General features: G+C 36.9%; 2 protein-coding genes and 1 long non-coding RNA gene across 3 annotated transcripts in view; 2 read left to right on the forward strand and 1 right to left on the reverse strand.

Moving 5' to 3' along the window:
* The first annotated feature begins 778 nt into the window (after window positions 1-778).
* LOC132139886 (phosphoinositide-3-kinase-interacting protein 1-like) lies at window positions 779-7289 on the forward strand. The gene is made up of 6 exons (XM_059548577.1): window positions 779-1197; window positions 1506-1604; window positions 2003-2119; window positions 3368-3547; window positions 3640-3718; window positions 5922-7289. Exons 1-6 carry the CDS (start codon window positions 1122-1124, stop codon window positions 6136-6138), a joined length of 768 nt encoding a protein of 255 aa, XP_059404560.1. The 5' UTR covers window positions 779-1121; the 3' UTR covers window positions 6139-7289.
* Window positions 7290-10046: 2757 nt separating this feature from the next.
* On the forward strand, window positions 10047-11728 carry LOC132139889 (uncharacterized). Its single transcript, XR_009433683.1, has 3 exons — window positions 10047-10172; window positions 10286-10445; window positions 11444-11728. It is a non-coding gene; the product is annotated as an uncharacterized LOC132139889 (long non-coding RNA).
* LOC132139887 (LIM domain kinase 2-like) overlaps window positions 10247-12878 on the reverse strand; it is a 29631-nt gene continuing 26999 nt past the window's right edge. Inside the window, exons 13-16 of the mRNA XM_059548578.1 lie at window positions 12048-12225; window positions 11374-11429; window positions 10959-11116; window positions 10247-10419 (exon numbers count right to left, since the gene is read on the reverse strand). Of these exons, the coding sequence (XP_059404561.1) occupies window positions 10257-10419; window positions 10959-11116; window positions 11374-11429; window positions 12048-12225 (555 nt within the window). The 3' untranslated portion in view covers window positions 10247-10256. The remainder of the gene's footprint in view (window positions 10420-10958; window positions 11117-11373; window positions 11430-12047; window positions 12226-12878) is intronic.

A 12878-nucleotide genomic window follows, 5' to 3' on the forward strand; every position in this document is an offset into this window, starting at 1 on the left:
AAGGAAAAAGTGTGGAAGAAAAAAGATGCACAACCAACCGAGAAAACCGTAGCCTTGATGAGGATGAGGATTGTCAAGCAAAATCCATTCAAGAATTTGAGTGAACTTCACAAGGAATGGACTGAGGGTGGGGTCAAGGCATACAGACATGTCAAAGGAATTTGACTGCAGTTGTCGTATTCCTCTTGTGCAGCCACTCCTGAACCACCGACAACGTCAGAGGCGTCTTACCTGGGCTAAGGAGAAGAAGAACTGGACTTTTGCCCGCTGGTCCAAAGTCCTCTTTTCAGATGAGATCAAGTTTTGTATTTCATTTGGAAACTAAGGTCCTCAGGTCTGGAGGAAGGGTGGAGAAGTTCATAGCCCAAGTTACTTGAAGTCCAGTGTTAAGTTTCCATAATGTGATGATTTGGGGTGAAATGTCATCTGCTGGTGTTGGTCCATTGTCACTGCACCCGCTTACCAATACATTTTGGAGCACTTCATGCTTCCTTCTGCTGACCAGCTTTTTTAAGATGCTGATGTTCGTTAAATGACCGTGGTGTATATGCTTGACTGGCTATAATAAATCTATAATATATCTATATAATCTATATAAATCTATAACATTTAAACAATACATAATTATATAAGAACGTTTAAATGTGAATACAAATATTCATAATTTATATATAAATTCTCTCTCTTTCTAGATAGATAGATTCGATTTATATTTTATTATTGACCTGTAATAACATTTAAATAATACATTTATACAGAAAAAGTTTCTTGAAACAAATTACCTTTGTCAAATGTGAAACATTTGTGTGTTTTTATAATATATAACACAATAAATCGTTTGCTGGAACATTCCAGCCATTTCGTCCATTATAAATCGCATGAACCGTCCACGCATCATATTGGTGAGAGAAGATGGTGTTTCTAGGACCCTGAGGACGCGGCGTCACTGCAAAGGCATCAGTGCACAGACAGAAGGGCTGTTTACCAGCTCACTCAGAGCTCGAGTCAAAACAAGAGAGAGCAGTGTGACTCGGTTTACCACAGGCTCTTCCTTTTAAAACAGATCGTTTTCGTTTCGACTCGTCATGAATAATACTTGTTCTTGTTAATAACATCGACGAATGAAAATGTGTCAGCTGCTGTACTTTGTGTTTCTGCTGAGCTCTTGTTTGGTGAATGTTTTGTCTGTTGTTGAAGGTAAGATCCATTTCAATGTGTTGCAATTACTTTATAAAAAGAAAAAGAAAAAAGATAATATACATTTAGTTCTAGAGTATAAGTATTGGAGTTTATGAATGAGGGTATATCTTCCTACCATTTTGCATTTTACATCACTGTTTCTAAATTATCATTCATAACAAAGGATGTTTAACTGTAAAATAATTGATTATGTTTAGTTTAGCAAATATTGAAATTTAAACATGAACATGTAACCAATTTATTCTAAACTGAATGGAACTGAAACCAGACTTCCAAATCACATGAAGTTGATTTGTTTTCCCCAGAGTGTATAACTTCTAATGGAGAAGACTATAGAGGAATGCAGCAGAAGACATCCACAGGGAATATCTGCCTCAACTGGAAGAGTCTAAACTCTCAGTCAGGTAACTTATGTTTCTACATTTCATGATATATTTGTACATTTTTACTATAAAATTGGAAATCAAACAACACCCCTAAACAATGTTATCATATTTGGGGAAATCAAGCTAGGATACATACAATCATGCATATTCACAGACTGTATCCATTAATTAGAGAATGCAGTTTTGCAAACTGGTACACATTATGGTTATGTATGATGTGGGCATGCTGCCCACATATATTATGAGCACAACTCAAAAAGCGGAGCAATCACTCTTCTATAACCCAGACAAAGGCTTTTATGGGGATGTGCATGTGGGACACATGCTCACATAAACAAAATATGTTTTGATAGAAAATATGAAGTATCCATTAAATCTTATTTTCAAAGTTAATTGTTTTGTTTACTTCTTGCCAGATGTTGGAGATCACAATTTTTGTCGTAACCCAGATGGTTCAGAGAAGCCCTGGTGCTATGTCTCCGGGTCCGATGGCGTGACCAGAAAAGAAGCGTGTGATATTATGACATGCCAAGGTAGCCATGTTCACTCTTAATTAAACAAAATATTTCAAAAATCACAGCAGCTCCTATGCATTCATATAAATGTTCATTTTCTAAATTCTTGGCATTAAATTGAACCTAAGTAAGAAAATATCACAAATCACTTGGTGTTTTGTCTTTCTCAGGCATTTCAAAACTGGGTCTCACTAACGTTAGTTAGAAGTAAGTTTAAAAATTATTTGCATGATGCAGAAATGTGCAATCTTACTTTTTGTGGGAAAAAGCAAATGGCATTATGAAAATGAAATGCTTTAATGCATTCACTTTCCCCAGAGCTTACACTAAACGGAACTTTTTTTGTGCTCTTAATCATTTTTCCAGAAGCTAGCTGTTGATTTATTAAAAAGAAAACTCTTATTGAGACTATTAGGCCAGTTTTAATCCATGCTTATGCAGTTTCCTTAGAATTATCTTTTGACTTAACATGCTGCAAGGAAGAATTCCTTTGAACAACATAAGCCTAAACTCATCAGCCTCGGTTTCCTCAGCCGGGGCAGACAAAGGAGCAAACAAGGAAACTTGTTCTGCAGCTGTTTAGGAGGTGTAGGCCTCGCCCTCTGGGATTCTGATTGGTCGTGATGAAGATGCACACCACTGCAACAGCCACTGATTGGCTAGCTGAGTTGTGAACTCATGTTCTTTAATTCTGCTAGAGTGTGTAAACAACTTTTTAGAGTAGGAGGTGGTGGAAAAATTCTGAGAGCTGGACATCAGCAAGAGAAGTAAATGTTTATGTGAATTCTTCCCGTGGGACCTTTGAAGCATATCACATCCACCTAATGTCCCTTGTAAATAAAAATAGACAGAATTGAGCTCATTATGCATGCTTCAAAAACAAACAAAAAAAGTCCTAGTAATGGCCTGATGTGTCCAGTAAAGAATAAAGCTTTGTTTAGAAAAGTATAACGGCTATTGAAAAGTTTTTCTTTTTCAATAGTCTGTTTTACTCTGGATGTATGTCACAACAGGGATGGAAACATTTGTTGCTGCTTATTTTACATTGTGACTTAAGTCATTAAAAAAAAAAAAAAAACCTTGTTACAGTAGGAGATGGATGGTAGAGAACACAATTGTCAGTTGAGAGCACTCGCTCCCAGACCACAGTAAAACTGTTTAGTATAAATATTTGGTTAACTAATGGGAGTGTAGAGCTGACTTGAATTAGCAGATTGAGAAAAAGCTGAAAAACACTCATATCCTGTTTATCATGTCACCCCATAGACCAAAACTCCACAGAAGCCACAGCTCCAGACGAGTTTGTCCCCACTCAGGGACTCACCCCAAGAATGGTAGAGTCCTTCGAAAACACGCAGGTGGAAGGTGTGGCGGTGCAGCCCGTGAAGGGAGTCCATCAGCAGGTCAGGAGTGGACCCAAGAAGAAAAAAGACCTTGGGACTCTTGGTAGGTGTTGGGTTGACATTACTAAAACCTCAAAATACATTCAATTACTGAGAAGTTCATAGGTATACTGGTTGTCTTTGCTACCCTGGTAGGTTATGTTCTCGCTGTCTTCATGATGGCCATTATCATCCTGCTTGGAGGTGGCATCACAATAGGATTCTTCTACAAACGGTCAGTATAACCTGAAACACAATGTCCCATTATAGTCACATGTGTTGGAGGGCCGATCTTAAGGCTCGGGTACACTTCACATTCAGCGTTCCTTTCCGTCTCGCGCACAGCCACGTCCGCACAGCTTTCAAAAGTATACTCAACCGCAGATGAGCAGACGGATGAGCTCACATGTGCAGTACCACAGGATGTGCGGCTGTCCGCGAGCCCTCTTAATGACGAAAATAACGTAATGCTGACGGTGCATGGATGGTCGATGTATATTTTTGCCTTTACGCTATCGGCAATCGGCCGTTTTTTGCCTTATTGCAACGCTCTGTTCTAGACTGCACAATGTCATTTATGTGATAATATGAAGTCTGTTAACACCCGTGAACAGGCCAGAGACGCTGAAGATGGACGCACAGAGAAAAATACTGTAGCAGGAAAATAACTAACTATTCATGATGCACAAACCATTGGAAGAAAATCCTCAATATTGCTTTGGGGTTTATATGAATTTGTTTCTGAGGGGAGCTGACTGTCTTCAGAAAAGTTTGCGTGGTATAATTTCACAAAGCTTGTCAGAACATTCTGTTTTTGCTTCAAATTAGGTTATTATTAAATCAAATTATGTGTATGATTATTATTATATAACTAAATGATATGAAATTATATAAATGATATGTATATGAATCATATAACTAAAATTAATGATATTAATAATGATAATAGTAATATTTTTGCTTATACCATCAAAATCTCATATAGTGTGTAATATGACACCATTTATCTAGCAATTAATTTGCTCGGTATAAATAAGCAGAGGCAGGATGTTGGCTGAGAGGAGAGCTTACCTTTAATACCAGGACAATGTCACCCACGTTATAATGTAACAGCACATGGATCTCATATATTCGAGCTCTTCTTCAGTGTCTTTATTTTTTGCAAGAGCGGTAGTGCTCAGTTCAGTTGTGATGAAGCAGAGTTGACTGCAGACAATCAGGCTGGAAAGTGCTGGGTAAGTGTAGGAGGATTGCATAACATGCCGCAAAACTGCCACGCAAAGTCTGAATGGCTAGAGATATGACGGGTGTGTCCTGTAATATGACATTTCTGCAGTATTCATCCCATCATCTTGAATCAGTAAAGGAGATTGGTTTCTTCTTTGGCAGCAAATTATGAATTAGAGCTGGTCCTCTCCACAGTAGCACATTTATATCTCAATGCTAAAAATAGGTGATACTGGAGACAAATCTCTCCTTCTGTCTGTAGTGCGTCACTTCAGAATATATAAGGAGATGAAGTGGAAGCACTGAGGAATAAGTCATTCATTTTGATTATGTAATTCAGAATGGCTCTTCGAGTCTGTTTCTGAGACAGAAAGTATGAATTTGGAAAAGTCTCTTTGGAACATTTAATTGAAAATCTTAGACGTTTGATAAGTTTAAAAACAGGGTCTTAATAGTTAAAGTGCTATCATCTTTAATCAAAGATCATGAGAACATGATCCTGAGTTCCTGTAGCTCAATTGGTAGAGCATTGTCTTATCAAGCGCAAGGTTGGGGGTTTCGATTCCCCGGGAATATATGATAGGTAAAAATTGATAGCCTGAATGCACTGTAAGTCGCTTTGGATAAAAGCGTCTGGTAAATGCATTAATTTAATTTAATTTAATTTAATTTAGAACATAACAATGGCGGCCTAAGCTCTTTTCCATTCTTCACCATTTTCTCAGGGTTCAGGCACAAATGATTGACGTGTGAAAGCATAAAATTGCAATGTAACATTCACTTTTTGTTTTTCAGGTCACAAAAACAAAAATTAAACTTAAGAAATATGACACTTTTAATCAAGCTTTTAATTAAATATGTCTAGTACCAAGCAACTTCTAACTTCATCTAATTCAAACTATTAACAGTTACTAATGTCATGTGATAGAGTATAAATATTCAAAATATACATGCATTATATTATTTATGGCTTTACACAGAAGTTTTATGAAACTTTTCACTCAAATTGTAATGCTAAAAAAATTGGTCATGAAAAAATATTAAAAAAAAAAGATTAAAAATTTTGAAAGTTTAAAAATTTAAAATAAAAATAAAGATTTTTTGTATACCCCATTCTCTTATTCATTCAATTGATCAGTGACATAAACATGAAGAAATCTTGGTGTTGTGGCAGTGGTTGAAGTGAAATGGTTTTGTTTTTTGTCCCATAGGGGTCGTGACCTCAAGAAACAGCACGAGCAGCGGGTTTACGAGCGGGAGATGCATCGCATCACTCTTCCCCTCTCTGCCTTTGCCAATCCCACCTGCGAGCTGGTGGACGAGAACACCATCATCATCTCGGCTGAACCAATCAACCAGACCCCCACTCAGGAGCCGGTCGAGGGAGCCGACCCTCTTATGGGGACAGCGGGAACCCCTGGAGCTTGATGGAGCAGGAGGAGTACATTGAAAGGCATCTCATTGAGACTTGTCTATGCAGCACTGCAGAATCACAGAGGACCAAACCCCACATTCACCTCCTTCTGCCTGTTGTCTCTTTTCACTTTACACCACAGTTTCATGGTAAAGGTAGGGCATATGCCCTGAGAGAGCGGTGGAAACTTGTGGCTTTTTGTCCCAGACAATGTCCTTATTATCTCAGCAAAGTTGTTGAGGAAAGTAGGACATAGGCCGATACACTGGAAAAGGTGATATGGTGGTTTTGTATAAACATGCATGCCAGCGATTGACCTGGAGAAAAATTGCAAGTACTTTTTGTGCATATCACAGGGCATGCATTTTCCCTGTTTGTTGAACTCCAATAAGAGGGTGACAGTCCAGTTAACAGATCCACGTCCTCTTATCAAGTATCGATGGATCAGATCATCTGATGTTCTGGCGTTTTGAAAGAAAGACAATCCATTCTTATCTTCTTCCCTGACTTTTTTGTTGTTTATATGTTCCTAATGCAGTTGTGGTGGAGAGTTGAAACTGAAATTGTACCTGTGTAACTGAATCTGTTGCTCTACAGCTGGGCTGTTCATTCTGCAGGGAGCTTTGGTTAGCAACTACAGCTTATTGAGTTAAATGCCTTTGATAGCTCTTTTCCAGAAATTGATATTCGTTAGGCAGATCATGTGGCCTGGGATGCTAGAGCTAAACTAGCTTAAGCTTTTGACTGAATAAAGTGGAACACTTTCCGGAGATCTTGCCTTAGTAAATTACTTTTGAATGTATTGTTGCTCCTGTGGCCCCAATCTGATAAAGCGCAAGTGAGCGTGGTCATGACTTCAGTAAACCAGTCAGAGCGAGTCTGATTAGCGTACTCTGGTTACATTATCTGTATCACTGTTGGTTTGTTCCTGACCGTACAGATGTTCAGAAATAAGATGATGGACTTTAAAGCATGCACCTGAAACAGAGAGGGTACAAGATGACGTAGTAAAATAAAGTACTGTGGTCTAATTTTACAGAGGTTTTTTTATTTTATTTTTTTATGTATGCATTTGTTTTCCCATGGTTGATTGTACAACTGCTTGAGGTTCCAGAAGATCGTTTTTTTTATTTTCAGCAGTTTGAATAAAATTATATTGATGTCCTTTTTATGACGTTCTTGCCGTATTGTACACTACAATAGTGATGTGGCCCATGTATCACTTTGTAGCAATGTTCACTTTCTTGCACATTATTATGGGAGCATAGGGGCAAAAAAAAGTTTTGTGTACAGTGCAGTATACACTGAATAATACTTATTTGTTTATAGTTGATATAAAAAGTACATACCAATGATCAAAAGTTACTGCTTTTTTTATCATTTTTTTTTTTTTTTAAGAATTTGTTAATTAAGGCTTCATTAATTTGGTAAAAATTTAGTTTAAAAATAAAATTGTGAAATATTACCATTTAAGATAACTTTTTATTTTAGTACATATTTTATCCTTAAGAAATAATTCTAATAAGCAGATTTGGTACTTTACAAACCTATTTATAAGTTTCAAATGGTTGAGGTACTTAAGTCTGGAAACCACGATACAGATATTTATTTTATTTTATTTTTTTAAGAAAGTTTGAGATTTGAATTGGAGCAACGTAGAAGCACGTGCTCATAAACGACAAAATGACGCGGTGAGCACGGCGTGTAGCATTTAGTAAGGGCCTCGAAAATACCCAGTGTTGCCAGACGTACGATAATTATCGTATTTGTACGATAATTTTTACCTCTGTACGATCAATAATGAAAAAAAATCCCGTAATGTACGCTAATTTCAGAATTTTATGAAAATTTTAATGATAGTAGTTGCAGTCATAGGGCTTCTTTACTCATACAAGAAATCGGCTCATTACAGACACTCTAAATGCTTTCGTGTGCACCTGGGGGTGTGTTAAGGATGCATGAGAGTGCCCTGCTTTAAAGCCAACGAGCACTAGTTGCGGTCCATGAACATCAACACCTCGTAACACGCAGGATTCCTATGACAGCGGCTCAAATGTGGAGTTAACTGCCCCACCCAGCAACAGCTAAATTCCTTCTTCACTGGACGCGACAAAGCAAGTGTTAAAAATAATTTTAATATGTTTTAATATGCAACGCGACGCAGACAGTCACTGATAATTGTATTTTGTCTCACTGCTTCCGTCCAACAATACGCCTTGTTATCTATTGTGGTAATTTGCAGGTCGTGTCAAAATGTTCTTGGTTTAGAATAGATAAATAACTATTTTGACTCGTGTACGATAATTTTCTTCCAAATACGATAATTTTGAACTTCTGGTACGATACTTGGACATTTCCAATCTGGCAACACTGAAAATACCCCTTACAGCAACGATTCGGTTGCCCACTTTGGTTTGAAACGACCCTTTAAGCGGTTTAAAATGAATTCAAGTTTGGAAACTATGCTAAACGTGCAGAGCCGGGGATAATCCAGGAGCAGGTTTGGAAAACACTAATTTATTCTGTGTGTTGTTTCGACTCCGATTGAGGCTTCTGTATATTAAATTTATTAATCAAGTGGAAATACGGGTGAAAAAGAGAACAAATGAAGATGAAGCCAATACGTACTCATCTTTATTCATGAAACATTAGTGTGAGAAATTTTGTGGCGTACAAGTATAGTGGTTATAATTTTGTACGTGTCAGTACCTTTGACAGATAAGGCTAGGAAAAAATGCTCTTTTACAGCTTTTCACATTTTATAAACATATGCAAACTACAAATCCACATTATCCCAACACATGAGTTAAAATCTATACAAACATGAACAATATATATCCAGTTAATTTAAACGTTATTTGTTATCAAAGTAAGGATGACATTCATTTTCAAACGTCCTCACAAAACGTCACTCGTTCAATTCTGTGTTGAAGACATTTTAATAACAGCTTGTTTCAGCACTGAGCGGATAACTCTTAAAGACAGGGCCGGTCAATATCCAGCATTACGATCTCACTTATTATTTCACTTGGAGAATACAACTCCAGAACATGTTTAGATACTGAGAAAAAAAAGATCCTTGCCCTGTCATGTTATATTTACAAGGTGAGTCCATAACAGTGGAATAAACTCCAGTTTTCAAATAGCTGATGCACCAAGAATGAAGTATAATGTAAGACGCATTTCCAAGAAACCACACATAGGAAATCAAATCTGATCTCAGAAACATTATTACTTCCTTTCATTAGAGTTTTATCACTCTCTGTCTTTGGATTGTAAAGTTACAGAGGTCAGGACCTCAAGTGCTAGTGATAAAGGGATTGAGTGCACTTAAGCACTACTACCTGCAGGGGGCAGTGTGGTTCAACAATAGAGTTTCTATATGGAGAGTCTATATGTTTTATTATTTGAAGTAAAGTGGTTAACCACCTGATAACATGTCAGGCTCACATTTGATCCTATTTTTAAAAATAAATTTCCATGACAACTAAGCACTATAATTCCCAATATCCTCAATGGTGTTTTTATTATTTAAATAAGCATTAACAATACAACTTTAAATATCATTATTGAGAATCTGGGAGGGGGGTGAACATAACAATCCTAAAAGTCAAATCTTAATGGTCTCAAATGCCTTACAACATTTTGTTATGGGTTGAACTATATGACCTAGACATGGTCTTGATAGGTTTAATGACAACACACTTTCGTTGTGATTGAAAAATACTCATTGATCAGTGTAATGGATGCTACACAATTATTTTTCATAAATCTGACATTTGAAACTTCATTAGGGAAATCTGTAACTTAATTAGTGGTATGCACTCTTAAAGGTTTTGTGATGCATGGTTAAATCATAACTAAACCATCGGAATTAGACAGAAGGAAATAAAATGTCAGAAAGACGTTCAGGGTCACTGAAATAGTACCTGTTTCTTCAACAGAACTCTGCCAAAAACACTTTGCAGTTCTAGACGTTTTCTGAGTGTCATGACAGATCTCACCAAAGAACGCCAGCATCAGTATGTTCCCCGTATGCAAACCCAAGGTAAATGCTCCGATTCAGTTCTGTAAACTCATCCAGAAAATAAAAAGGATTCCAGCCGATATCTCAGCCTGTGCTGCTGTTGGATTAGTTTATGATGTTTTCCTGGTTTTCAGACACAATTTCACTGGGTCCATAAGTCCTCAAAAACTTCTGCTGAAGATCATCCAGTTCTGCAGGCAGAGGGATATTCAACTCCTGATTCAGAGTCAATGCCTCAAAACAGTCCTCCAACTTCTGAAAAGCAGGCCTGAAGGAGACCGGAAGTGGAAAGAGGTAAGAAAAGGAACTATTTCTGTCTATTATAGGGTAATATTGTAATGTCTAGATACACTACTGTTCAAAAGTTTGGGGTCAGTATGGCTTTCGAAAGAAGTCTTTTATGCTCACTTTTTTTCATCAAAAAGTAAAAGCAGTGATATTGTGAAATACCATTACAATTCAAAATTTCTATTTAAATAGATTTTACTGTTATTTATTCCGGTGATGACAGCTGAATTTTCAGCATCATTACTCCAGTCTTCACATGATCCTTCAGAAATCGTTTGAATATGCTATTTTGGTGCTCAAGAAACACGTATATTATTCCCAGAAATTTCCATTTTCTATTACTATTATTATCAATTGAAAACATTCGGAATCACAGAACTGAATGTTCAAAAGAACACCATTTATTTGAACAATACATTCACATAATAGTCATCTGTCTTGTTTTCATTTTAAACTCACCTTTTTGTTATTACTGCTGAAAAAAGAAGGGCATTCGTGACAAAACATAGTGGCACTAACCTGTTGTCAGGGGTGAGATCACAACAAGCCACAGCCAATGCGAAGAAAGCCGGAGGACAGTGCTCAGGAAGAAATTTCTCAATGAATTTTCTCACATTGAGCCCAAAATCCAGCGTTCTCGGGAGACACTCGGGATCTGCATAAACCTGACCAATAATCTATACCAAAAGAAGAGTTCAAAATGAATAAGCACAAATGGAAGTGAAGTAAACAGGAAACTTTTAAGTGTCCTCTTACATAACTGAAAATGAAATAGAGCAGTGTTGACTCAAACCAGTAGAGCGTAACATTTGCTTTTGGCTTTCCGACATTCGTATGCAAGTGCTTACATAAATGACAGTTCTAAGAACCCGTGCTGTCCTCATAAAGGCGAGCCATAAAGTCAGAGATGTTTACCACAACAAACGACCCTTACCTCACAAAGCACAATGCCAAAGGAGAAAATATCCACCTTCTCATCGTAGCGTTTACCTGTTTACACACAGATAAAAGACATCCATTAAGAAAAACAAGCCTACAAAAACACCTATGTTTATAGCAGACTGCCAATTACCTGGAGGAACACACACACAAAAAACTTGAGCACAATATTCTCAGAAAGCAATAAAGGTGATTTTATTTATTTATATACAACTAAACAGTTAAATTAGATTAACAGAGAGGAAAAACACCATTATAGTCACTGTTTGACATTTTTAAATCTTTCAGATGCAGCATGTAAATGTTTCTGTGATTACCAGATTACCATTAAGATTTAAAGAAACAAGCATTGTTCATTGGACAATTATTCCAATTACATTGGAATTATTTTATCTTTGGGACCACAATCCAGGGTTGAAAGTGATACTACTAACCCAATTTTAAACTTAATAATTTATGTAAGTGAAGGTTATACCAGAGCTTGGACTCTGGATTAAAAACAAAAAATCAAAACAAAACAAAAAGATGTTGGATTCAAAAGTAATGTGAAAAACCTTTTATTTAAATGATCTTTAATGGACCACCACAATTCATTACATGACCATGGTGGCAAAATCTGAATTTAAGTGTTATTGAAGCACTATCTTTAGTGTAATACTCTCTTCTCACCATTAAGCATTTCTGGGGCCATCCAGTATGGGTTCCCCACCACCGTGTAGCGTTTCTTACGGTCAATGCGTCTAAACAGTCTTTTTTTATTGGCTGGTTTGTCAGGGGTTGGCTGTTTGACCTTGTCCTCCATGATTAGACGAGACAGACCAAAGTCTGCCACAACGACAGTGTTGTCCTGCAGGAGTCAGACAAGTGGAACAAAAAAGAACAGATTGAGCAGATGCTTAATATGCAAAAATGTTTAGCATGACAGGTAGTGCTAGTTGTATGATATAAATTCAAGGAGTACAAATGGAAACCTAAAGAATTTAGGGGAAAAAGTAAATAAATAATTTACAATGTATATACAAATAAATAAAACTTAATTTATAAATACATAAAATTAAAAAACACAAAATAAAAAAGAAAAATGAAAAGAAAATCAAAAATATAATTCACAAAATAAATTAATAAAGTAAAAAGAAAGATTTTGATAACACCAGAAGTCTATCTTAGCTTTAAACAATTTGTGCTTGTCTAAATGTTTTACTAAGCCCCAAAGGCATGCGGTTTGTTCTTTAAATAGCTTGTCATAAGTGATTCACTCATGATATGTGAAACACTGAGGTCAGTCAGGGTCAGACAGCATTTCCTGTCTTATCTTCTTTCCACTAACTAAACAATCCTCAAGAGTGAACAGATCTTCACCCTCGGGGCTCAACAATAATAAGGACTGCCCGATGGCCCGGGGCCAGCGTGAAAGACGTTCGGGACAGTAGACGGATCTGTCAGACGGATTTGTCACTTGCCCGATCAGGCCACAACTTCTTTCAGATCTGCCGCATGAAC

This window comes from Carassius carassius, chromosome 4 (genome assembly GCF_963082965.1).
Source record: "Carassius carassius chromosome 4, fCarCar2.1, whole genome shotgun sequence".
NCBI lineage: Eukaryota > Metazoa > Chordata > Actinopteri > Cypriniformes > Cyprinidae > Carassius > Carassius carassius.